The sequence below is a fragment of the Ochotona curzoniae genome, unplaced genomic scaffold (assembly GCF_017591425.1).
Source record: "Ochotona curzoniae isolate NIBS_2020 unplaced genomic scaffold, NIBS_Ocur_1.0 contig_883, whole genome shotgun sequence".
Classification (NCBI taxonomy): Eukaryota; Metazoa; Chordata; class Mammalia; order Lagomorpha; family Ochotonidae; genus Ochotona; species Ochotona curzoniae.
In genome coordinates, this window is record NW_024466599.1 from 31,511,604 (window position 1) to 31,538,090 (window position 26,487).

Here is a 26,487-nt window from a genome sequence, read left to right on the forward strand (position 1 = left end):
AGGTTTTGTGTAAATTTGTGTGAACTAATTTTGAAAGACAGAAGGGAGAGAGACCTTGCATCTGTTGCTTCATATCACAAATGCCCAGAACAATCTGGGTTAGCCAGACCAAAGCCAGGATCCTGAAATTCAATTTCTCTCCCTTGTGGATGGCAAGGATTCGAACACTTAAGCCATCAGCTGCTGTTTCTTAGGATGTGCATTAGCAAGGAGTTGGATTGGAAGCAGGGGGAATGGGACTTGAACCAGGCACACTGATATGGGATGCAGCTATTTGAAGTGGTATGTCAACCCCAAATTCCTGCCCCAAGAAGTGTGTTTCTTATCTGTTAGGCACACCTTGTATTACATTAGTCTCTGGCTTTATGAGAATGAGTTATTGTCAGGTGACCCAGCATGACATTCTTTGGCCATCTGCCTTTTTTTTTTTTTTTTTTTTAGCAAGCCCTAGCCCTGTATGGTAAATGGCGTGCATGTAACTCCCACATCCTGTAAGCTAGATGTAAGCAGCTGGAGTGGATTCCCAGTGTCCTGACAGGTCCTGAGGATGCTGAACGCTGCCAACTCTTACAGGTTCCTGGGGACAGAAGCCTTTGAGGAGAGCATTGACAGGACCATGAAATACTATGGATTGTCATTTGTCCAAGAAGCCGATTTTCCTTTCAACAATTATTTCACTACTCAAGACACTCTTTCTGGAAACACTGTGTATGAGGTTATCACAACCTGGATGGAAAACATGCCGGAAGGAAAATGGCCTAACTGGATGGTGAGTCCTTACGCTGCTGCACTTGTTACCCCTACATGATCTTGAACTCTGCTTCACTTGGTGATTGGTTAGTGTTCAGGCCTGACAGGTTCTTGACATCAAGCAGACAGTGGCTAGCCAGCTAAATGAATATTTACTGAGTGTTTGTTTATTCTTAGGAATGTACAAGCCCATGCGGGGGTGGAGGGGGTGGGGTGGTGAAGGAAATGGGCATCAAGCCACTCTTTGCACACACCTCAGTTTATGATCCTACTTGGATTAAAGAGGATTTTGGAATGGAGAAGGGATAACTTTATTTTGTGAACATAAAACAGTGACAGGTCACCATTTTGTTGGGAAGAATGCAGTGAAAAAGGCCTATCAGATACTGTGGAGAAGACGTTCCCTTCCATGCTGCAGCCTTTAAAGCAGAGGCTGTGCTTTCCTTGTTGAGTGAGAAGGTCTAACATGCCTGTAGATTGGTCACCTTTCTCTTCAGTGAAGAGTAATCGAAGTAACTGCCTGTGGTGCGGTCATCCACCTGTTGGAAAGATGGCTGTGTGCAGTCCCTGGCTCCTGATTCCAGCTTCCTGCCGGTGCAACCATGAGGGATTCCAGTCATACACATCTGGGTTGCATTCCTGGCCGCTGTGGGCTTGTATGGAGCCTCAAGTTTAGCCAGAGATTAGATTCATTTTCAGTCTTGAGTATCTGCACAATTCTAATTATGTGCGCTTGAGTTCCACCTTTTCTCAATTCCAACTCTGCCAGTGTGTCCCCTGGGAGCAGCAAGTGACTGTGCAAGTAAAAGTCACTGCCGCCCACCTCCCACCTGGGTGGCGATTTGTATGGGGTGCCCAGCTGTCAGCCCTGGCCCTGTTGGGGGCATCTGGAGTGGATCCTAGTGGATGGGAGAACTTTCAACTATATTTACTGAAAAGGAATGAAGGAGGGAAGCAATTATGAAAGAGATAAAATTCGACAAAACTTCTGCCTGTAATAACAGAAAAATATTTTACAGTGACCTATGAAAACCAGATCATTTTTAATATGTATAATGGATAAAATGCACTCTCTTGTCCTAAACTGCAGCAATGTCCCTTTTTAAAAAATATTTGATGGAGAGACAAGAATATCTCCCCTTTGTTGGTTCTCTTCCAAATGCTTGTGATAGCTAGGGCTAAGCCAGGAATTGTTTGGGCCCAAGTGTCATCATCTCATGCCTTTCAGGCCTATTCAGGAAAGTAGATCTGGAAGTACACAGCAGCTGGCACTTCAGTATTGGCGGTGGGTGTCTCTAGTGTGACCTAACCTGCTGAGGCAAAAGGCTAGCTCCAAGGTCTGTTTCTATGATTTAAATTCAAAGGCAGGTTCTCTCTCATGTAGTGACAAATTTTCACAATTCCTTTCATCATTTAGAAATGCAGATATTACCTGACAACCTAGTTATGAAGGGAGGAAGATAATACAGGTGTAAAGGTACTTTTTAAACTACCAAGCTCAGCATATGCATGTGGCATTGAGTTGTGTTGTTATGTAGGATTGGATGTTGAAATGTGTAACCACAGTATTTAACATAGAAATATTTAACAAAAATAGAAAATACTGTACAATTTCCTAGAGGACTATGTACATTTTTTTTTTAATAAAAGCTGATTTTAATGATTCCCAGCAAGTTCTAAAAGGTAAAAGTCACAACAGGGAATAGAAGAATCAGCCATCTTTCTGCTATCCATCCCTTTCACATTTCTTCGTCCTTTCTTTGGAGGAAGCTCAATTCTCTTATCCGAACGTGAGGGTACATGTTGATGCACTTCTAAATTACCTTAATCGGGCCCGGCGCGGTGGCGCAAGTGGTTAAAGGTCCTCGCCTTGCACCCCCGGGATCCCATATGGGCGCCGGTTCTAATCCCGGCAGCCCCGCTTCCCTTCCAGCTCCCTGCTTGTGGCCTGGGAAAGCAGTCGAGGACGGCCCAAAGCTTTGGGAACCTGCACCCGTGTGGGAGACCCGGAAGAGGCTCCTGGCTTCGGATCGGCATAGTATCGGCCCGTTGCGCTCACTTGGGGAGTGAATCATCGGACGGAAGATCTTCCTCTCTGTCTCTCCTCTCTGTATATCCGCCTTTCCAATGAAAAAATAATAAAAATAAATCTTTAAATTACCTTAATCGCGTTATTATTGGGAAGTAAATGGTCATGACCATTTTGCTGGTTATCAGTAAATCAGTTACATATCAAGTAAGGTTAGCAAGCAAAGCTAGGCTTGCTGATACCAAAGTCCTAAGTCCCCTCAGCCATCTGTCTAGTGAACTCTGTGACATAGGGTAAAGTTTCCAGAGAAGCATGGACAGAGCTGTGTTCTCAAAAGTATTTGCCTTTCAGATTGGTGGACCGGACATTACGCGGCTGACTTCTCGGCTGGGGAACCAGTACGTCAACATCATGAACATGCTGCTTTTCACACTGCCTGGAACTCCCATAACTTACTACGGAGAAGAGATAGGAATGGGAAATATTTTAGCCACAGATCTCAGTGAAAGCTATGATACTGTAAGTTTAATGCAACACCTATAAAACCAAGAATTTGTGGCTGTGCCAAATCAGAGAACTTATTATTTCTATTGTTCAACCATGTTTTTTTTTTTTTTAATGGTTTTACTTTTCTTATAGTCAGATAAGAACTCCCAGTATTCTTGGTGGTTGGGGGAATTTATTTAAGTTGCTGGTTTTCCCATACCCCCTCCAGCAAGCTGTAATTTAAAGATGTTTTTCAGCTGATTCCTAGGCATACTAAAATTTGAGAGCAAGTAGTTTCATTTGGAATATTACTCCCTGCCTTGTACTTGAAACAAGGAGATCTCCTTTTGTGCTTATTAGGTCTCCTAAACCTTGGGTTACACTAGTACAAATACAACCATAACTTCTGAGTTGTGTGTGTTTTTCAGTTTTTCTTCTGTTTGTGGCTGCAGTTCTCGACACTGTGCTGCTGGGCAGGTGACTGCTTGGGCCTCTGGTTTGTAGGATTAGCTCTCTAGTCCCTCCTACCAGGTTAAGGTATCAGTTTACATTTGTGTGTATAACCCTATATGGAACAATCAGTCCGGATAAATGAGTAGGAAAGAATCCAGGTTCACTTGCAAATAGCAGTGCTCCTGAAGTGACATGAGTTGTTCACAGCACATTCTCAATGAAAATGCAGATTCCAAGCATGCACTGGAAGGTCGGCTGGTTTAGCTTACTCCCCCAAGACAATATGAGCCATTTTCCAATTTAAAAAGTGTGCACGTGATTTATGTATTAAACATTAAAGCCTTCTAATCACAAAAACTTGTAGTTCAAGCACCATCTAAAAAAGCAATTCAGACATAAATCAGGATCAAAGACCATTTCTGTTGATAAGCACATTGCTTCCTCTTCCTTGACAGAATACGCTTCTCTCCAAGTCACCAATGCAGTGGGACAACAGCTCCAACGCTGGGTTTTCTGAAGGCAATCACACCTGGCTACCCACTGGTCAGGATTACCACACCGTGAATGTTGCTGTAAGTACCAAGAATGACTTCATGTTCTCTAGTCAGAGAAAAATCTCCCATCTGCTCACTCACCAAATGTCCCAATAGAAGGGGCTGAACCTGGCCTGAAACCAGGAGCAGGGAATTCCATCTGGGTCTCCCACTGTGGGTGGCAGAAACCCAGCTATCTGAGCTACCCCACTGCCTCCAGGGTGCACATTAGTGGGAAGCTGCAATCAAGAACACAATCATAAGTCTCAAACAATACCATTTTAATACAATATATTCATAATAGCCTCAGAAATGAATGATGCCACTAACAGATGAATATTCACCTAATTTCTAAAAGACTGTAAAAATCAGCATTGCAAGAAATGAAAGCATAGGAACTGGAAGTTAACACACAAGGGAAAATAAATCTAATAGGTTCAGGTAAGAATATTGCAGAAACTTTGCAAGTTACAGTAACTGGCTGTATAATTTAGGAAAAAACAATCTGGGGCCAATTTGGTGATTATATGTATTGGACTCAATTTTCAAAGCTTGAAAAGTGTCAAACTTGTGCCTTGTGCAGAAAAAAAAAAACCAAAAATCAACAAAGACTTAGTTCTGATGCCTCCCAATTCCCTTGAAATGCTCTCAGAAGTCACTCCCACCTAGCAGACACTGGAGGCCAGGGGAGTTGGCGGGACTTGCACTAACTCATCATTATAGCCAGGAAAAGAGCCCTGGATCCCAAAGACAAACCAGGTGAGCTGCTCACAACTGTGAACAGCAGGCCACTGAAGGGGAGCAGACGAGGAAGAGGATGATACTGCCTTTGAGGAATGCCAAGACCATAGAGACAGACACCATTTCTCACAGAACACTGCAGAATGCAAAGAAAACCCAACTGTAATGTGATAAACATTCCCAGCATTGTGGTGGAGCAAGTAAAGCCATGGCCTGTGGTGCCATCATCCTATATGGGCGCCAGCTCCAGTGGCTCCACCTCCAATCTAGCTCCCTGCAAGTTGTCTGGGAAAAGCAGTGGAAGTCCTTGCTACCCATGTGGAAGACTGGAGGAAGATTTAGATTTCCACTTGACCGAGCCCTGGCCATTGCAGCCATTTGGGGAGTGAACCAGCAGATGGAAGATCTGTTTCTTTCTAAGATTTATTTTTATTGCAAAGTCAGATATACAGAGAGGAAGATCTTCCATCCGATCATTCACTCCCCAAGTGAGCGTAACGGCTGGTGCTGTGCTGATCCAAAGCCAGGAGCTTCCTCCGGGTCTCCCATACGGGTGTAGGGTCCCAAGGCTCTGGGCCGTCTTCAACAGGCCACAAGCAGGGAGCTGGAAGAGAAGTGGAGCTGCCAAAATGTGAACCAGCACCCATGTGGGATCCTGGCATGTGCAAGGCGAGGACTTTAGCCCCACTAGACTATTGCACCAGGCCAAGTGATTATTAATTTCTAAATAGGAAGTTGTGATAGATTCGACAGACAGTGCGAGTGCCTGAACGGAAGAGGAAGAATTCTAATTTTCTTGTTTTATATAAGGACAAAGTAATTCTATGGGGGTAGGTGATATGGTATAGAGGGTTAAGCTCCCATTTGGGACCCTGGCATTCATACTGGACTGTGTAGGATCAAGACCTGTTCCACTTGTGATCCAACTTCCCTCTGATGCTTTTGGATGATGATGGCTCAAGCACTGGGATATGTGCCTTCTATGTGGGAAACCTGGGTAGAATTACTGGCTCCTGGTTTTAGCCTGGCCTAGCATATATCTCTCCCCACTCCCTCCACCTACGTTTCAGCTACTGAGAGGCCAATGTGACTATTAAATCCAGTTCCTGGGTCATATAGCAAGTGCCTGCCATACAGGACAACACCTAATATGTTATTTCTAGTAGTGCAGTTTCGACAGTGAGGAAAAACTTAGAGCTGTCATGATAATTTTAGACAGTAGTCATTATATGGACAAAGAAAATGTTAAGTAAGTCACCCAGTAAAAAGTGTTTTCTGCAGGAGAAAAACCCCACACAACAGATTAACTGCAAATGAAAGATCAGATGTGGGGCTCAGTGGATTTAGTCTGGCAACACCAGTATCCCATATGGATGCTGGCTCGAGTGATCTGACTTTTAACAGGCCAGAGGAAGGCCACAGTGCTTGGGCCCCACTGAGTCCCAGCTGTTGAGGCCATGTGGGGGATGAACCCAGCAGATGGACAGCATGCTTGCTCCCTCCCTCACAAATAAATAAATCTTTAAAGGATACAGATAAAATGCTTCAGGTAATCACAAATATGAATGGGAAAAATTCATTTCTTGAGAAATAAAAACACTCAGATAACAAGGCAAAATCCAAAAGAGGAGACATAGCTAAAGCAAAGGACATGGAAAGAAGTCAAATAAAAATCTAGCATGCAAATAGCATGGAAAGGCAAGCCCATAATCCAGCTCTGGTTATTTAAATAAAGTATCCACACGTTGTGCCCTAGCCGTTCTCTTCCTGGGTGGTTGGAACCAGGACATGTGCACATGCGCAGTATCATGCGCAAGGACTTCTCCTGCAGCAGTTGGCTTTGCACAGCAGAACCTGGAAATGAGGGCATTGTTTTATCAAGAGAAACCAGCTTCATCAATTCTGGGACCAGTAGGCAGCTTTTAAAAAGAATGAGATTAAGAGACTAGCCCATACTGCCATGAGACCATTTCTATATGCATTAAATAATAATAATGAAAAGTACAGAGTGATAACATGCTACTATCTGTAGAAGGAAAGAAAAATTGCTTACATAAGTTTGTCTGCATAGGCCAAAGGTGATTATTTACTATTATATATAAAAGTGAAAACACAAATACAGTAATGTTATCTTTGGGAAGGGAAATGGGAAGATATGAACTGGCTGAAGAAAATCTTTATTGTATATATTCTTGGAATTCACTTTTATACAGTATACGTGCAATTTCCAGTCAAAAAATAAAGTTACAAAATGCAGGCTTGGAAATATTTAATAGCAGACAAAATAGAATTCAATATGAAAAGCATTTATGAGACAAAGGCAATTTCCAAAAAATTGAAAAAAGAACATTCCACTAAAAATCAATCTTTTATGCACTTAACAATAGCTTCAAAATGTATAAAACAACTACTCTGAGAAATGCAAAATTAACAAATCCACAATTATAGGGAGAGACATCAACCTACTTTCTAGAGAGTGACAAACTAAGTAGACAACTATAGTAACCAACACATCCCGGACATTGCTGAGTGGCACTGAACTATGTGCTTGTCATGCATTATCTAAGGCTACAGACATTGTGAGATAAATACTTGAGTACCTGATCAACAGAACAAACATATATACTAGATAATCACTGAGGACCACACAGTAGGCACTCATCTCTAAAGAACAAGAACCACCACCACCACCCCTCCCAACCCAGGAAACACGGCTGGCAAGAGTACAATGCAATGAACATTACCTTTGATTTGGCAACAGCTTTTATGAAGAATAATTTGGCATTATTTATCATGTGTCCATACTCTGACATAATTGACAATCTACCTTAAATAAATACAAAATATGGGGAGAGAATAAAAAAATGTGAGAACATTAGAAATGCAAATGTTAAAATCAGAAGGAATGGTGAAGTGTGGTGTAAGCATTCAGAGGAGTCTATCCTGCTATTAAAGTGACATGTATGGAGACATATAATAATGGGAAATCACTTGAGATGTTTAATGAACAAAACATTAAATTATGTACATTTTATATAAACTCAAAGCTCCTTTCATGAAAAAACGAAAATCTAATTCAGGCAGCTTTTTTCAACTTCCCATTCCATCATTAGGGTATGCAAGAAATAGATGTCTGTGGAAGTTACATGGTCTTTGCGTAATAGCAGCCTACACTAACAAAAAATGTCCAGATTCAAATTCACTGCTTTGGCGGCTGTTTTTCTTTTTGGCATTTGGCAGTTAACAACATAGTATAGAGCAACTTGAAGGCAAGACAGATATCCATGTTTTGGGATTCCTAAAGTGGAGTCACACTTGGTCTCTACAGCAGCCTTGATAGGGTTAATGATTCCCAGACAAGTTGAAAACCTGAAAATTTGCCTTTTCTATCAGTTTTTTGTTCAAACTACTATCGGCTGATCAATGCTTACAGTCTGATATTTTTAGGGACAAAATGGAGCAAATTTTGGGAAATTTTTATCACATAATAAAAATGTTTTTTAAAAGTCCTAAAGTCAAAATTTATGTAAATACTCTTGTTTTAAAAAACAGGCCCAAGAGACCCAGCCCAGGTCAACTTTGAAGCTGTATCAGGATTTAAGTCTACTGCACGCCAACGAACTGCTGCTCAGCAGGGGCTGGTTCTGTCATCTGAGGAATGACAGCCGTGTTTTCGCGTACACCAGAGAGCTGGACGGCATAGACAGAGTCTTTATTGTGGTTCTCAATTTTGGAGAATCAACACTGCTCAACCTACAGGAAATGATTTCAGGACTCCCTGCGAGACTGAGGATCCGGCTGAGCACCGACTCTGCCTCCAACGGCAGTGAAGTCGATACGAGTGGCATTTACCTTGAGAAGGGAAGAGGAGTCATCCTGGAGCACAAAACAAAGAACCTCCTTCATCGCCAGTCAGCTTTCAGGGACAGATGTTTTATTTCCAATCGCGCATGCTACTCCAGTGTTTTCAACATTCTGTACAGCTCCTGTTAGGCAGGCCCCTCTACGAGACAGAGGGAGACGACCCGCCACCTGCAGTGCCGTATGCATCCGCAGAGGAATGGCCATGAGGTACTTCTGTAGATTACACTTCACTGCTTTAGGAAAAACTTCCCAAATCTTTTGAAAGAACAGTAAAATGTCTCAAAGAAAACCAGTGAACTTTCATGTGAATCTTTTTTTCTTAAGATGCACTCACCGAAACTGTAATCTCTAAATGTTGACAGGCACACAGGCAGGACGCGAATCTGTAAACTGTTCAAAGTAAACAGGCACAAGCAAAGCTGTTCTGAAGGGAGCCCCGGGTGGGCTGGCCCCGCTTCCTCCCTCTGTCCTTCTAAGGAGCGTGGTTTGACCTTGTCCAGGTTAAGCGACATGTGCATCAATGCCTTCGCTGGTGAGACTATAGTACGCAAACTCTGAATGGAGTAGCAAATTAAAAAAAAAATTTAATAATTTAAAAAAATCTCACTTTTGCTAACCTAACTGGAAATAAGATTATAAAACACTTTACTGTATTTTCGATTCCCAGTTGAATGTGGAAGTTCAGAACTTTAGGTATTTCTTAAGATTCTCGAAAACACTGGTGCTGTCAAGTCCAAGTTCCTCATATAGGAATTTAATTTGGGCTGTAATCTAAAAGAAAGACATTTTAGAAATTAGAATGACTATGTGGTAGAACTCCAGTGTTGAAGTTTTTCTTCTGCTCCCCTTCACTTAACACAAAAGGTAACAGTTGATGCTAAGAGTTTTTTCACTTAGGACAGAGGAAGGAGGTGTCCGGCAATGAGCACTCAGTTATACACTCAGAGCCCATGGTCAAGTACAGGGGAGCTTCTGCTCTTGGTGATCAGCATCCCTCCTCCCTCCTGGGTGTCAGTTACAGACCTGGCGGCCGGGAGCAGGTCTTCCCAGAGCCTTTTAGAAAGGTAATAGCACACATCTTGGCAGACACTTGGGCCATCTGCCAGTCTGAGGCAACTCAGAACGTACCTTTTTGTGAGAATCTTCAATCACGTGATTGCCTCCAGGCTGAATATCTAAAATAATATTGGGGGCCTGATAGCCTGAAAGAATCAACAATTGAAACAATTAGAATCTCCTCTCCTCTTGGATACACTGTTCAAATCCTCCCCCTAGCAATGGTAAGAAGGGAGGCATGGCGGGGCAGGGAGAAGAGCAGCTTCTGACCCAGGGAAAGCAAGAGGCGGCATCCGGCTGGCTGAGGACGCGGGATGGAAGAGAGTGCAGCACCGCCATGCGAGGCTGCGACCTGGGAGGGAGACCCTCGGCTTCTGGGAGCCGGAAACGCCAACCACAGCAATGGGCCCAATGAGACTAAGACAGAGGCTGAGTACAGACTCACTTCTAGGTGTGTTCCTCCCACAGCCGAACCCAGAATGTCCTCTGAGTTTCAAGGCAGAAAGGAAGAGCTGTTATCTAATGAAAGATCTAGAAGAAACTGCTAGATCTGGGGCAGTGCTAGCTAGCTGGGGCACTGCTGCTCCAAAACAAAAGCGTTGCGATCTGTCTTTGAGACAGTACTAGGAAAAACAGCTCAAAGAATACTGTTCAGTGAAGATTTAGGTCAGTGTATTAAGCATATATTGTAAGTAAATCTCCTGTTTAGTACTTTAGTATTGTCCCTTGAAAGACAGGTGAGGTAGTTCTGGGTATATGTACTCTCACTGAAGAGTCAACAGACACAGCATCACCTGCCCTGAATCGGGGCCCAGGATGGTCTGTGGCCTGAATCAGATCACGGTGGGCTGTGTGCAGAGGGCTCTAGTCCACTTAGCCACGATCCTGGCGTTTAGGTGGCCTCCTACCTTCCCCGGCGTCCTTGGCGTGCTCTGCAACAGCTTCCTGCAGCTTCTCTGTGTAGTTCATGATTCCTTTCAGAGGTACACGTTCATCATTTTCATATGCTGTGATGTGAATTGAAGGATAATGCTAAAACAAAAGAAACAGATGTGGAGTTCATTATTTCTTCAGGATTAGGCAAAATATTTATGTCTAGTTTTTCTAAGTGCTAGACGTTTTCTTCTCATTTAATATTTCTGAGAACCACTGCATTGTAGTTTTAGAATATTTGTAGCCTGAAATAGCCTTTTTTTCATTAAAGAGAGGCATGGCCTTACATAATTTACTAATTAAGACATGATTAATTCTATTCCCAAGGAATTACATTGAAACAAACATGGAACATGAGCAGAGGTGGGTGAGTCTAAGTACTGCATATTGTCAAAAAAATCATTCTGTAGCCCCAGTGATTCCCACAGCTCAGCTCAGGTTAAGTCTCCTGCATGGATGCCTTTCCCATGACTTCAGGCTAACACAGTATGACCATCTTTTACTACCTGAGGCTTAATATTTTGATAGGGACAGTAAAGTTTTATGTAGTTTCTGTATTTTTCATCAGATGAAGGATTCCCCCATTCTTCTAATTCTTCTAACGTCAGAGGAAGTGTGGTGTCCATCATGGTGTTGAGAACATCCAAGAAAGGTGCCTGAAAACACCAAAGAAACTTACACTTTAATTAAGAAGTTGGTAAAATGAGTTTCAGAAATATACTTCAATCACACACACACAGACACAGCAGAACAACCGTGATCCCCAGTACAGTTTCAGGAGCCAAACTCCCACTGTTAACTTGGGCCTGTGGTTTCTAGCTGCCTTTAAGTACTAACGTAACAAGAAATGGTTTACCTTCTACTTTTACAACTTTTTTCAATTTGATATTTTTACCTTTTGATCATATACATGTAAGTTAAACTTATTTTATTTGAAAGGCAAAGTGAACAGAGAAAGACCTTCCATCAGCTGGCTGGCTGCCCAAAGAGCTGTCAATGGCTAGGGCGGGGCCAGGCCAAAGCCAGAAGCTTCATCTGGGTCTTCTAGCTGGGTACAGGGACCCCCGTATGTGCTGCTCGTGTTGCAGGCCGCGATTTTACCAAATAGACTACACCACCAGCTCTTTTCTCTTATAAAACACACCACTGTTTCGCACTCATAGTATGGCTATTATTTTTTTTATAAAGTCTGGGTGATGAGGTGGAGAACTTGGAGGACTTGGGCATTTTTGGTCAGATTGTGAAAAGGTGCAGCTGCTATACAAAAACATCTGGTGAATATTTAAAAAATTAAAAATACAATGTAGGAATTATTCTAACAGGGATGTTCCTTCATGAATACAAAGCAAGGCATGATCAGAGAGGAAAATAACTGGATTAAAACAGTTCTGTGGGTGGGGGGCAGCGAGTGTTCAGATGCTGTTCGGGGGGGTCACACCCCACATTAGCATCACCTAGTTACCATCTGCTTCCTGCTAACCCACCGCCTGGGGGCCAGCAATGATGGCTCCAGGACTTGGGGCCCTACCATACATGTCAGAGCCCAGAAATTCTGGATTCTTGGTTTGGGCCAGGTTGATATTGCTCTCACAGTCTTTCCAATCAAAGCAAATAAAATAATTTAAAAAATTCTAGAGCTACCATTCTGTGTTTAAAACTTCAAAGCTTTGTTAAACTCTTATGCCATGGCAAAACCGTAAAGGACTGTTGTCTTGGATTAGCCCATTGCTTCACACTTCTCTACTGCTTTCAGAATGAGAACAGTGAACTCACCTCCAAGGTTACGGCTCTCAGGAGCTCAGGATTAGAATTGCACAATGCTCCCGCAAGCACCCCTCCAGCACTGAAAGCGGTCAATGTGGTTAGGCTTGGCTGTGAAAAGCCTTGGCTATGAAGCGTCTTAATGCAAGCCTCTAAGTCAGCCAGGCCGTTGAGTTTTTTAGTTAGGCGGCCATCAGCATGCCACTGCAGGCCTAACTCGCCACCACCCCTGAAATGAAAGAGCAAAAAAGTTTCAGTGGAAAGAAAATGTTAGTCATGAAGTTCAACAGTGGCAAATACACCTGGATGTCCATTTTTATATGACCATGGAATTCAGAATTATTTTGAAGAATGAGAGAAAACAAAGAATATGCAATAGAAACTATATGTGGCCTTCAAGTCCTAAAATGTTTACAGTGCAGTTTTTTTAAATTAAGATTTATTTTTATTGTAAAGTCAGATATACAGATAGGAAGAACAACAGAGAAGAAGATCTGCCTAAAAATTTACTCCCCAAATGGCTGCAATGGCTGGAGCTGAGCCAATCCGAAGCCAGGAGCTTTTTCCTGGTCTCGCATGCAGGTAGAGCGTCACACGGCCGTGGGCCGTCCTCAACCGCTTTCCCAGGCCACAAGCAGGGAGCTGGATGGGAAGCTGGGGCGCCAAGACACGAACTGGCACCCATGAGGGTCCTGGCGTGTGCAAGGTGAGGACTTTAGCCACGAGACTACATGCTGGGCCCTACAGTGTAGTTCTGTAAGAGAAAAATTTGCCAACTCCTGATATGGACAATCGAAATTTGATTAAAGTGCCTATTTACTGTCTGTCAGGGATTATGCTAAGGGTGAACCTTAGCTAATATTCTCTACCTTGGACATCGTAACTCCTTGGCAAAAGAATATAAGGTAGGTTCTTCAGGTATTATAGAAGAAAAGGGGGAGAATCAAGATGGTGGAATAGGATAAGGACACATTTAAACAGGAGAAGTATTGGTCAGTGTGAAGAAGCAAAGAGGGCACATTCCAGGAAATAGGAAAGGACAGAACCATAGCAGACGGATACCTGGAGACTGACACAGGACAGCAGCAAGCACAGCGGTGTGGTGTTGTAGTGACTGATATTCCAGCAGCATTCAGCGAATAGTGATCTGAACTCCATCAGCAGCTGGAACTGCACCACCAACAAGGGGCTAAGGGGCATTCACTGGGAGCTCAGGAGGTGAACCCAGACAAAGAACTGCCCATCATGCTGGTCTGTTTGATTTGACCAGGAGCAGAGACAGAGCAGCAGGTCCCAGACGGGCAGTGTAGGAACAGAGTAGATTTCACAGCCCACTCCACCTCCTAGAGCCGAATCAGTCGCCGTTTTTTATATGGAAGTAAAGGCTATGGGGCAGGACTTCGCATGCACTGAGCTGGGAGTAAACTCATTTCTGGCTCAGTGAAGTGTAACAATGCAGCATCACACAGGTTCCACTCAAGACAGGGCAGGGTAGCCCTCAGACCTGAAGGCCAGCAGATCAAGAACTAGTAGTGGCACATCAGGCGCTATTTCTTACAGTGTGGCAAAGAATTTAAGTTTGCAGGGGACAACAGTGAGCTGCATAAATGCTAAGCTTGGCGAGAACTCAGTTCAGTGCACTGCACTGGCTCCACAGGAAAATTATACCAACTATGGCATCATATGGGTCAAAACAGGTCCATGTGGCTCTCAGACCTAATGGCCAACAGGTTCCGGCAAGATAAACACCACCAACAACCTAGCTATATAGGACACCTGGTGTCTCCTTAATCCTGGGACCTACTCTAACTGGAAGTGGGAGAAAGGCTGGACAGACAATGGTGCAGCCTCAGCACAGAATCACAGGAGGTGGAGAGTGGTGAGCCAGGAGCTGGGGCTATGGAGACCGTGGTAGAAATCTAACATAAGAACCCAGACCTGGAACTCACTGGAGGGAGTGGCATAAGTGACTGCAAAGAGCTGTGTACCAATTGCAATAAGTAATATCGAACTGTAGACCTGTGGGTGACACAGCTTAGAAACCTGTGCCGAGGAAAAGAATCTTTTAAGCAGAAGTGCAATGACCAAGAGCAAAAGAAGAGACAGAGGCACAATGAATATTACTGAAGACTTCCCTGCAAAGGAGCAAAACCCCTTGCTAACCTCAGAGTTCACTGAGGAAGACATCAAGAAAATGGGGGATACAGAATTCAAAACACTTATTGTAAAACTTATCAACAATGAGATACACATAAAGCAGGCATCAAGGAATGCATGGAGCATGTCACAATGGAAATGAATCAAATGAAAGCTGATATGTCAGACATTGAGAGTACAGTGGAGCAAATTAAAAGTACAGTGGAGAGTCTCCAAAATAGAATGAAGGAAGCAGAAGAAAGAATCTCAAAATTAGAAGATATTTCCTGTCACCAGGGGGAAACAAACAAAAAACTGGAAACAGAGCTGGGTCAGGCTAAAAAAAATATGATGAGACACTATTAAAAGACCAAATATAAGAGTTATGGGAGTTCCAGAAGATGCAGAAAGAGAAGCTGGGTTTACAAATGTATTTAATGAAATAATAAGGCATAATTTCCCTACTTTAGAGAAAGAATTGGGAAACAACATCCAGGAGGGGCACAGAACTCCCAACAGGCTTGACCAAAAGCGATCTGCACAAGACACATGATAATCAAGCTCTCTTCAATCGAACATAAGGAAAAGATCCTTAGATGTGCATCTGAAAAAAATCAACTGACATATAAAGGAATGTCAATAAAACTCACAGGAGATCTCTCACAGGAACTCTATAAGCAAAAAGAGAATGGAGTGACATATTCCAGATTCTGAAAGAAAAAAATTGTCGGCCTAGGATAATGTACCCAGCAAAACTTTCCTTTGTCGTTGAAAATGAAATAAAATTCTTCCACAGTAAAGAAAGTTAAAAGAATATGCCTCTTCCAAACCTGCCCTACAAAGGATACATAAAAATGTTCTCTTGACAGAGAAAAGGATTAGCACCCACCAAAACCAAAGGAAAATGAGAAGAGCATCCCAGTAAAATAACAATAGAAGACTAAATCAATGAGCAACCGTTGCTAACATGACAAAAACCAGATTACTATGTGTACTAACCTTGAATGTAAACGGCTTACACTTATCAAACATCACATATCAGTAAACTGGATTAAAAAACAAAACCCATCTATTTGTTGCCTACAGGAGACACATTTCACCAACAAGGATCAGTGGAAACTGTATCTCACAGATTTTGATTTTTTCGGTCAGTTTCATCTCTTCAAAACACTTTCTTCTGATCAAATTCTTCAATGACTCATAGATCATAGAGCAGCATGATTTTCTTCAAGAAGATTCTTAATTTTCTTTTTCATTTCTTCAATGGCACAATAGTCATTCAGTATCATATTATTTAACTTCATAGGTTTCCTTTTTTTTCTTCCTGTTGATTTTGTTTTGTGTTTTTTTCATTTAAGGGGATGTAAAGTAACTGTGTAATGGAGACTAGCACATCTAGCAGCATGTTATTTAACTTCATGGCATTGTAAATTCCTATTTTTCTTCCTGTTGTTGATTTTGTATTGTGGCTTTTCCTTTAAGGTGATGTATAGTAACTGTGTAATGGAGACTGTAACATTCAGATATGTGGATACAATGCAGTATGCATCTCTACTTCCAAAGATGGACTCTCAATGAAACTGTTTACTATATCTTGACAATAGGATGCTGGACTCTCTGCCATTCTCTATGCCCACAATGATGGACATATGATTGTGTATAAAGAACTATATTATAGTAATGATATAGGAGAACTCAGTGGGGGGGGGGAGGGAATTGAAGAGCTGATAAGGGAACTCCCAGGGCCTATGGAACTGTATCATAAAATGATAATAAAAAGAAGTTAACTAAAAAGAAGAAGAAAAAAAGAAAGGAAGCTCCCCCACTGTTAGGTTAAGGATACACACATGAATCAGAAGCACAAATGCACCAGTGATGGTACCTTAACTGAACTGTGAAGGAAGAACATGGGAGTTTCCAGAAGGGCAACTGCTGGGGTCCGTGCAGTAGGTGTGACACAAAGGTGTGAAGAGAACAGCTCCCCTGTTTGGCAGGGCCCAGCGGATTTCTCTCTGAGCACCTTGATGCTGTTTCACCCCCTGTTTGCACAGACAATCAAGCACCCACTAAGAATTCTGTCATCTATTGAGGCATTGTTGTTTGCCCCTGTGAGATGGCTTTCGCAACCAATGTGAGCTTGAGAGCTAATGTCACTGATAATGTCTTGGTGTGTGGGCGTCTGACAATTTATACACAGGAGCACAAGTAAGCCCATGCCATTTCTGGACTCCTTACTGTGTGCTAAACATTGCCTCAGAATCTGGCCCAGACATGTAGCACACCTTCTGGGAAAGAGCTTGATAAATATCCTAAATATTAAGGCAAGTGATGGGAGTGAGAGCTGAAACTGCTATGGCAATAAATTTAGTTATTGTTATGTTAAAGGCTAGCCTGTCTGCAATTTTTTTGGAGAATAGAAAATGTAACTGTTTTAGCCGCTTTTATAATTTTTGGCTAGAGGAATTAAGGATGTTTTTATTAAAGAAATATGCTTTTAATTATTGTTTTATTGTTTATGGGGTTGTAGAGTCTATAGTTGTAGAGGGATTTAACATTTGAAACTTCTGTGTTGGATTTTACGTTTTTTCCCTTGTAACCTATTTCCCCATTAAATAATGGATGAATTGAAGAAACAGAAATGTGGTAGGAATATACTACTGATTAGCAGGTAATCGCATGTGCCTTGGCCTTGGAGTCCTGGCTGTTGCTCCATGGCTACTATTGAAGAAAGAATAATGGCTTGCTTTGAAGAATATGAATACAGTATTTTGCAGAATTATCTTTAGGGGCACCTGCTTAGCCCTGAAGTGCAGATGGAATGACCAAATATCTGTACATGCCCCCTTAGTCTTGAAGTAAAAATAGAACAATTAGTTGTTTGTGTAGAAGCTTGTGAGGTGTCTGAGTAAATAAAAAGGACAGCTTCTTCTTGAGCTGCAACAAGAGCGCATGAAGCGACAGTGTCCGTGTCTTTATCGCTGACTCCACACACCACTCCCGAGATCCGAACACAGCTGCAGCTGGACTCTGGCAGGCAACAACAAGGGTGACTTTAATACAGGTAAGGCACAGCATGTGCACGAAGGTGTGTCATTTAAAAGGACACATGACAGAGTTCACTACAGAGATAAGCCAGGTCTTGGAGTATTTGTTTTTAAGCAAGTCAGACTTTGTTCTGGAGACAGAGAGGTGCAGAAATAAAATCATATGTGTGTCTTGAAAGTAACTAAAATAAGTGGAAGTTAGAGTGGAGAAAAGCAATCTGGTGTAGTACACTATTTAAGAAAAAAACAAACTCAGGACTATGAAATGGAAATAACAATGATAGTATGTGCACAGACTGGCACAGCTATTCAACAACACAACTGACGATAAACCTTTGTTCCCCGCTATACTGTGTTTGAGATACCTGTTATAATACCACAGCAATCATATATCAGATAAAGCGTGCTGACTCACCGAACATGGCAATAGGCTAATATCCACCCATCATCCACCAAAACCCGCCGCTCAGGTCTGAAATTCATTTTCAAATCTATTCCATAAGCTCCATATACATGAACCAAGAGAGGTTTCTGCTGCAGATCTTCAGAGTCCGTTTTGTGGAAAACAGTCATTGGCACTAATTTCCCATCCTGGAAAAAAATTACGATGCATATGAAGAGCTGTCACTGAAAACAGTCCCACCTGCTGTTTAAAACACAGTGCGGTTCACCTCCACCACCCCATACTCTGATACTGAATGAGAACGGCACTGTGGCCTAGCAGCTAAAGTCCTAGCCTTGAATGCACTGGGATCCCATATGGGCACTGGTTCTAATCCCGGCAGCTCCACTTCCCATCCCCTGCTTGTGGCCTGGGAAAGCAGTCGGGGACGACCCAAAGCCTTCGGACCCTGCACCTGTGTGGGAGAACTGGAAGAGCTCCTGGCTTCGGATCAGCTCAGCACTGGCCGTTGCACACACTTGGGGAGTGAATCATCAGATGGAAGATCTTCCTCTCTGTCTCTCCTCCTCTATATATATCTGACTTTCCAATAAAAATAAATAAATCTTTTTTGAAAAAGTAGCCATGATATCTAAGAATGATTCAGTCTTTTTTTAGTTACCTTGCTAACCTACAGAATTAATCAGAAAAGAGCAGCAAGACTGATGGTAAACATCTTAATAAAATGCAGTTTTTCATGACAGTAAAGTGACTGTCATGATTTCTTCACAACCCATTACTATGATTTTTTTTTCTCTTATACAAAATACCCATCAAGGTTAGAAATCTGAATACAGAATTCTTCCTGAGGCCATGCCTCGGTGCTGGCATCCCACATGGGCACCACTTTTAGCCATCAGCACGTCACTTTATTTATTTGTTATTTAGTTTTAAAGATTAATTTATTTTTATTGGAAAGGCAGATCAGATTTACAGAGAAAAGCAGAGACAAAGATCCTTCGCCCACTGATTCACTCCACAAATGGCCACAATGGACCGAGCTGAGTCGATTGAAGCAAGGAGTCAGGAGCTCTTCCAGTTCTCCCACACAGGTGCAGGGTCCCAAGGCTTTGGGCTATCTACTGCTTTCCCAGGCCACAAGCAGGGAGCTGGAGGGGAAGTGGAGTAGTCAGAACATGGCTTGGCACACATATGGGATTCCAGTGCTTGCAAGGCGAGGATTTAGCCACTAGGCTATCATGTTGGGAACTCCACTTCTGATTTACCTCCCTTCCCTGCTCGTGGCCTGGAAGCAGCAGAGGATGGCCTTGGCCCATGCACACAGGCGAGATCAGAAAGATGTTTCTGGCTCTTGGCTTTGGATCAGCTCAGGTTCGGCAGCTGTAACCATTTGCAGGAGTGAACCAGTGGATGGAAAACCTCTCTATCTCTTCTCTCTTTTATAAAATCTTTTAAATAAATTCCAAAAAAAAAAAAACCCAAACAAAAAATAAAGAAAATTCTTCCCATGCCAAGGGCTAGATATTGTCATTCTCATCTTGGAATTGATAATGATAACTGACTCAGTTTTGTGTCCAATAGTCATAACTGTTGTGCATAAGGCTATGAAATCACTAATCTACCTTACTGACATTCATCTGTATTCCCCCTTTTTTTTAATAAGATTTATTTATTTATTGGAAAGTCAGATATACAGAGAGGAGGAGAGACAGAGAGGAAGATCTTCCGTCCGATGATTCACTCCCCAAGTGAGTGCAACGGCCAATGCTATGCCGATCCGGCTGCAGGGTCCGAAGGCTTTGGGCCATCCTCAACTGCTTTCCCAGACCACAAGCAGGGAGCTGGATGGGAAGTGAACCTGCCGAGATTAGAACCAGCGCCCACATGGGATCCTGGCACGTGCAAGGCGAGGACTTTAGCCCTAGGCCACACCGCCAGGCCCCATCTGTATTCTCTTTAATAACCTAGTTAATTTAAGATTTACTGAAGATTTACCTAGCGTGGTAGCCTAGCGGCTAAATCCTCACCTTGCCACTGCTGGGATCCCATACGGGTGCCAGTTCATATCTTGGCTGCTCCATTTCCCTTCCAGCTCCCTGTTTGGGGCCGGAGGTGGCCGAAAGCCTTGGGACCCTGCACTTGCGTGGGAGACCTGCAAGAAGCTCCTGGCTACAGATCAGCTCAGCTCCAGCCACTGCAGCCACTTGGGGAGTGAACCAGTGAACGAAAAGTTCTTTCTACTTTTCCTTCTCTATAAATCTGTCTGAAAAGTGTTTTGATAAGTTTTAAGGCTTAAATTATTTTCAGGTCCTGTAATTATCCCCAAGATTTCCTAGGTGCATTCATCCCAACTGAGTGTAATCAGGTACCGTCTGGATACATTTCCATTAATCTGTACTGTGACCTTCCTTTCATAACAAAATGGATAGCTATCAGTTCTCAGATTAAAGGAAAAAGATGAAACAGTATGACTTTACATGAGGAAAATAATACAACCACCATCTTTTAAATTGTCATATTTTGTTGACAACTCCTGCTCCAAACTGGACTATGTCAACCTCAAGAGCCTAGAACTCAACGCACTTGTGCATGATTATGGAGGCCTAACCACTTGAATCATCAGCTGCTTCTCAGAATGCTCAACAGGAAGCTGGACTGAAAACAGAGTGGTTGGTGCTTGAACTTGTACTCCACTATGGATGCAGGTGTTGCAACGTGAAACTTAACCAATGTGCCGCAATGCTTGCCTCAAGAATAGTTATTTCTAAAAAATACAATAAAGGACTAACAAGTCACAAAAACTGTATTTTTTCATTTGTTCTAACAAGCACATACTGCTCTTATGTAACAGGAATATTTAATAAAAGAAAAAAGCCCTATAATTCATTCTTTGTTAGAATGAAATGATCTGAGATATATAACCTACAGAGGTCTGAAAATTCTTTAAATTCAAGGTGACAGTTTATGTATGAATTTGTCCCATATTCACAAAAATTTACAACTCCTTCTTACTGGGTAAATCTGGAATATGGTATATTATTTCCTTTTCTACTTCTTATCCCTCTTTGCTCCTTCCTCTACCAATCACTACTACATTTTGGCCATACTCCCTCATACGTTCTGATCTTTTGTCCTCTGCTTGAAGTGAATTCCTCTGCTTGTTTTCTGGCTTTTCATCATCCGGAGGTTTTCCATGAGTCACCACTTGCTCAGAGGAGCATTCCTGCCTTCTCCACACCCACGGAGAGTCCTTGGCTTGTTTCCACTGTGCTCGGTGCATTTTCCTGTGCAGCAGGCAGTGCGTCGGCCGATACTTCAACCTGTGACATCTTCTCTGCGTGGTCATTGCTCCATGAGGGCAGTGACTCACTGGCCCACCCATAAGTGGGTCACAAGTGCAGCTCAACTGCATACCAACTTTTCTTTAAACTGATGTTTAACATTCAAAGATAAGCAACTTGTGAAATCAAGGACTTTATGTGTTAATATGAATTTGTAAGTCAAATCAAAATAAGACACACGGCAGCAGGCAGCAGAAAGATTTTTGTCTCTCTGTAATAAATCTATAAGTACATACATGGCACAGTGGATGAGATGTTGCTTAGCCAGCCTGAAGTCCCTATCAGAGTGCCTGGGCTCCAGCCTTGGTTCTGGGTCTTGACTCCAGCATCTTGCTAATGCATACCCTGGGAAGCGGCAGGTGCTGCCTCGCACACTCAAGTTCCCGGTACCCCTGGGGTAGTTGTGGATGGAGTCCAGGGTTCCAATTCCTGGATTACGCCTGACTGAACCTCAGCTGTTGTGGGTATTTAAGAAGCGAACCGGGCCCAGCGTGGTGGCGCAGTGGTTAAGGTCCTCGCCTTGCATGCCTGGGATCCCATATGGTCGCCAGTTCTATCCCGGCAGCCCCACTTCCCTTCCAGCTCCCTGCCTGTGGCCCGGGAAAGCAGTCGAGGACGGCCCAAAGCTTTGGGAACCTGCACCCACGTGGGAGACCCGGAAGAGGCTCCTGGCTTCGGACTGGCATAGCATCGGCCGTTGCGGTCACTTGGGGAGTGAATCATCGGACGGAAGATCTTCCTCTCTGTCTCTCCTCTCTGTATATCTGCCTTTCCAATGAAAAAATAATAAAAAAAAAGAAGCGAACCAGTGGATAGAAGATCTTTGTCTATGTTTCTAAACTTTCAAATAAACTAAAAAAACTTTTTTAGAAAGATTTTTGCCTCTCTGTAATAAATCTATAAGTATATACATACATGCGTGAGTATTAAAGTAACAAAAAGATATCCATGTATTTCCTAAAAACGTCAGGGTCTTGCTGTGGTAGCAGGGTTTTTTGGGCAGCTGTGCTAAGCAATCCCAGCCAGTGGCTCAGGACGCAGCAGTCAGCACGCTGTCAGAAAGGACGGCTGCAGTGGGAGATCACCAGGACGTACCTTACTCTTGGCCTCTAGACGTAAAACACGACTAGTCTTTGTGATGGGGTCTTCATGTCCAGTTTCCTCAAACAGTTTGCCTTCTGCAAACTTATACGTGTAGTATTTTGGGGGACGTATTGGAGAGCAAAGCTGAAAAGGGCAGTTCTTTGGATCAGAATTTGTATCCATGATGAATCCACAGGCCCAAGGAGGGAGCTGAAGAAATAAAAGAATGATTTTTAATCTTTAGCCACTAAGTACCATTCATCAATTTCTGAGTCTGTTCCAAACAGGCTCATGGGCATGCCTAGGTTACTTTCTGTTACCAAACGATGCCTCATTTAAGAATTACTTTTTCACAAGAAAATGATTTCAAGTAAAAACAAAACTCCTCATTTTTGACCAACACAATAAGCAACAATGATAGGAAATGGCTTTTCATGGTTCTAGGCCTACAAGGAACCACTTGAACATAAAAGCCTACGGTAGGGTGTATACCAGGACAATAAAATAGTAAGGTGATTAAGAGGAAGAGCTTATGCACAGGTTAAGTCAGACCTGGGAGTCCCCGTACCTCATATCAGAATGCCTGGTTCAAATCCTGGCTATTACACTATTTTAAGATTTATTTATTTTTATTGTAAAGACAGATTCATAGAAAAGAGAGACAAAGATCTCGGTCTGTTGATTCACTCCCCCAGGGGCCAAGGACTGGAGCCGAACCAATTTAAGCCAGAAGCAGCTTCTTCCAGGTCTCCGATGGGGGTGCAGGGCCTCAAAGCTTTGAGCCATCCTTTGCTGCTTCCCCAGGCCACAAGCAGGGAGCCGAATGGGAAGTGGAGCAGCAGGACATGAACTTGAGCCTCTATGTGATGATGGCACTTGCAGGCAAAGGATTTGCCAACTGAGCTATTCCACTTGTGATCCAGCTTTGTGCTAATGTGTTTCCTGGGAGGCAGCAGAGGACGGCTGAAGCACTTGGATCCCTGGCACCCTTGTGAGAGACCCAGCTAGAGCTCTGGGCCCCTGGTTTTGGCCTGACCTAGCCCCGGCAACTGCAGAGTGGATGTTTTTTCCCAATTTATTCACAAGTCCCTGCCTTGTTGCCTGGACAGCCCTGGATGACAGTTATCACTCCAGGCTGCAGATGGGCCCTAGCAGCACCGAAGCATTTACAACTTTACAACATTTCTAACTTTAGCTCTCAGGCTTAGCATCCTGCAGAACAAAACCTTTCCTGGCACACTTGCTCTGAGAGACTGTTAAGAAAAAAGGACAGGAATCAAAATTTATTCTCTTAGAGCAGCAGGGTCCAACTTCAAGCCTTCCACTAACATCTCTCTTAGACATTTTAAAGACGTCAGTTGACAAAGTGTTAGAAGCGGTATTGAGAGGACATTCAGAGAAAATTGCCGTTCTTCTGAATAATTGTAGAAAGAGAAAATTCCTAAGGAAATTAGAGTTCTTGGCACAGCAATGCCAATGGTGGGCACCATGAGAGAAAAGAGATGGGGAGGTGTACATAAACCATCTAACCTGCAAAAAATTACAGCCCAGAATTTATGTTCGCTAAATCGATTTCCTCTAATTAATAAAAGGCTCTGTATGAACACACATGTGGAAAGTGTCTCCTGATTTAGTCTCAAGTTGAGGATTTAAGACTTATTTGATTTTTATTGGAAAATCAGATATACAGAAAGGAGGAGAGAAAGAGAGGAAGATCTTCCATTCGATGATGCACTCCCCAAGCAGCCACAATGGCTAGAGCTGCGCCAATCCAAAGCCAGGAGCCAGGAGCCAGGAGCCTCTTCCAGGTCTCCCATACATGTGCAGGGTCCCAGGGCTTTAGGCCATCCTCGACTGCTTTCCCAGGCCACAATCAGGGAGCTGGAGGGGAGGTAGGGCCGCTGGGATTAGAACTGGCACCCATATGGGATCCTGGTGCATGTAAGGCTAGGACTTTAGATGCTAGGCTACCAGATTGGGCCCAAGAATTGTTTTAAAGGACAGTTTGTTGCAACATGAGCTATAACAGGCTAGAAGAAACAAACAAAGTAAAGAAATCTAGGGGCCAATGCTGTGGGTAACAGTGGGTTAAGCTGCATCTGCAGTGCTGACACTGTATATGGAAGCTTGCCTGAACATCAAGTTCTAGATGCTCCATTTTTGATCCAGCTCTCTGCTCCTGGCTTTGGCCTGGAAGAAGCTGGAAGATCTCTATCTTCCTTTTCTGTCTCTCTGTAAATGTTTCAAATGAGTAAATATTTTTTACAAACACAGAGAAATCTGGCAGCCTGATTGCAAGTGAGCAAACTCATACTGGAGATGGGAGAAGGCAGCATTGCTACAGCCCTTGGGAGCAGGCACTGAACAGACGGCATAAAGTACCAAGTCCCTTAGTCCACAGGACTTGAAGACCCTGTCCACGTCAGCCATGGCAGTAGCAGACTGTCACAGCTTTAGATGAAGTGGTTCCGAAGAATCAAAAAGTCTTGGGTGTTTTGTGAAAACTAAGGAGACCAAGGTTAAAGTTTTATTCATAACAAAAACTGTTACAAGAGACCCTCAAATAGTCAAAGCAATGTTAGGCAACAACTACAAAAAAGCTGGAAGCACCACAGTATGAAATTTCAAAATATATCACAGGGCAGTTATAATCAAAAACAGCTTGGTCCTGGCACAAAAATAAACATGCAGGTCAATGGAACAGAACAGAAACCACAGAAAATAGTCCATGCAGCTACAACTGACTAATCTTTCACAAACAAGCTAAAATCGATGCACTTAGAAAGTAGTCTCTTCAACAAATGGTGTTGTGAAGACAGAATTTACTCAGGTAAAAGCAGGAACTCAGTACACCTTGTACAAATTCAGTACTCTTTATACAAAAGTCAACTTGTAACAGATCAAGGATCTAAATGTATGATCTGACCCAATCAAATTACTAGGGGGAAGCGTTTCAAGTAACAGAACCCATATGGGTGCCGGTCTGTATGCTTACTACCCCATTTCCAATCCAAGTCCATGTTCATGTGCTTGGGAAAATGGTGGAGCAAGGCCACAGGGGCCCCTGCCACCCTGGTGGGAGACCGGCGTGGACCTCATGGCTTTAGCAAGGCTATTAGCTCCCTAAGAGGAGTGAACCAGAGACGGAAGATCTTTGTCTTTCTCTGTACTTTTTCAAATAAAGAAATTTAACGACAGACAGCTTGGCGGTAGGTTGCATTCACCTATCTTAACCTGTTCACTTGTGAGGGCAGGTTATCACTCCTGGCAATCAGTCATCACCGAGTAGCCAGCCTGCAAAGAGACAAGCTACGATCGCCCAGCGAGGCTGGGGATTCCCCCGACTCCTCTCAGTGCCCACCCTGGCAAGAAAGCTGCAGAGAGAAGATGATGCAGACACAACTTCACAGTAGCAGAAACACACTGGGTGTGACAATTACACCTCTCGGGGTCAGGAAAAGGGGGAAGAGCAACCAGAGGTCAGGAACCAGCACCAATGCCCGGTGTTGTTATTATATCCAAAGTTTTAGAAATACGTGATAAAGAGACAAAATGAGAAATATGACAACACTTAATTTTACTTTTGAAGACAAGGCTATAGGATGGTATTTTCAGTGAAACAGCATTTAAAGCAAAGGCCTTCCAGGACAAGCAATGCTATAATAAGCCTCCTAAACATGATAAGGAGCCAGTATGCTAAACTGCACTGAAATTAAATTCCTTTAGGGGCCAGTGTTGTGTAGTGGACAGGGTCACAGCCTGCAACACTGGCATCCCATATGTGTGCAACTTTGTGTCCTAGTTGCTCTAATTTCAATGCAGCTCCCTGGAACCCCCTGGGACAAGCAGTGGAACGTGACCCCAGTGCTTGGGC

At 43.1% G+C, this 26,487-nt stretch overlaps 2 protein-coding genes across 3 annotated transcripts in view; one reads left to right on the forward strand and one right to left on the reverse strand.

Moving 5' to 3' along the window:
- Window positions 1-9,148, forward strand: part of SLC3A1 (solute carrier family 3 member 1) — a 28,038-nt gene extending 18,890 nt beyond the window's left edge. Inside the window, exons 7-10 of the mRNA XM_040993171.1 lie at window positions 574-769; window positions 3,131-3,298; window positions 4,174-4,290; window positions 8,545-9,148. Of these exons, the coding sequence (XP_040849105.1) occupies window positions 574-769; window positions 3,131-3,298; window positions 4,174-4,290; window positions 8,545-8,985 (922 nt within the window). The 3' untranslated portion in view covers window positions 8,986-9,148. The remainder of the gene's footprint in view (window positions 1-573; window positions 770-3,130; window positions 3,299-4,173; window positions 4,291-8,544) is intronic.
- Window positions 9,149-9,463: 315 nt separating this feature from the next.
- The window catches only part of PREPL (prolyl endopeptidase like), a 52,075-nt gene continuing 35,051 nt past the window's right edge, over window positions 9,464-26,487 (reverse strand). For both annotated transcript variants that reach the window (XM_040993170.1, XM_040993169.1), the window contains 7 exons: window positions 22,626-22,823; window positions 18,202-18,377; window positions 12,619-12,835; window positions 11,352-11,501; window positions 10,821-10,944; window positions 9,985-10,058; window positions 9,464-9,627 (listed from right to left, as the gene is read on the reverse strand). In XM_040993170.1, coding sequence (XP_040849104.1) covers window positions 9,538-9,627; window positions 9,985-10,058; window positions 10,821-10,944; window positions 11,352-11,501; window positions 12,619-12,835; window positions 18,202-18,377; window positions 22,626-22,823 — 1,029 coding nt within the window. In that variant the 3' untranslated portion in view covers window positions 9,464-9,537. The remainder of the gene's footprint in view (window positions 9,628-9,984; window positions 10,059-10,820; window positions 10,945-11,351; window positions 11,502-12,618; window positions 12,836-18,201; window positions 18,378-22,625; window positions 22,824-26,487) is intronic.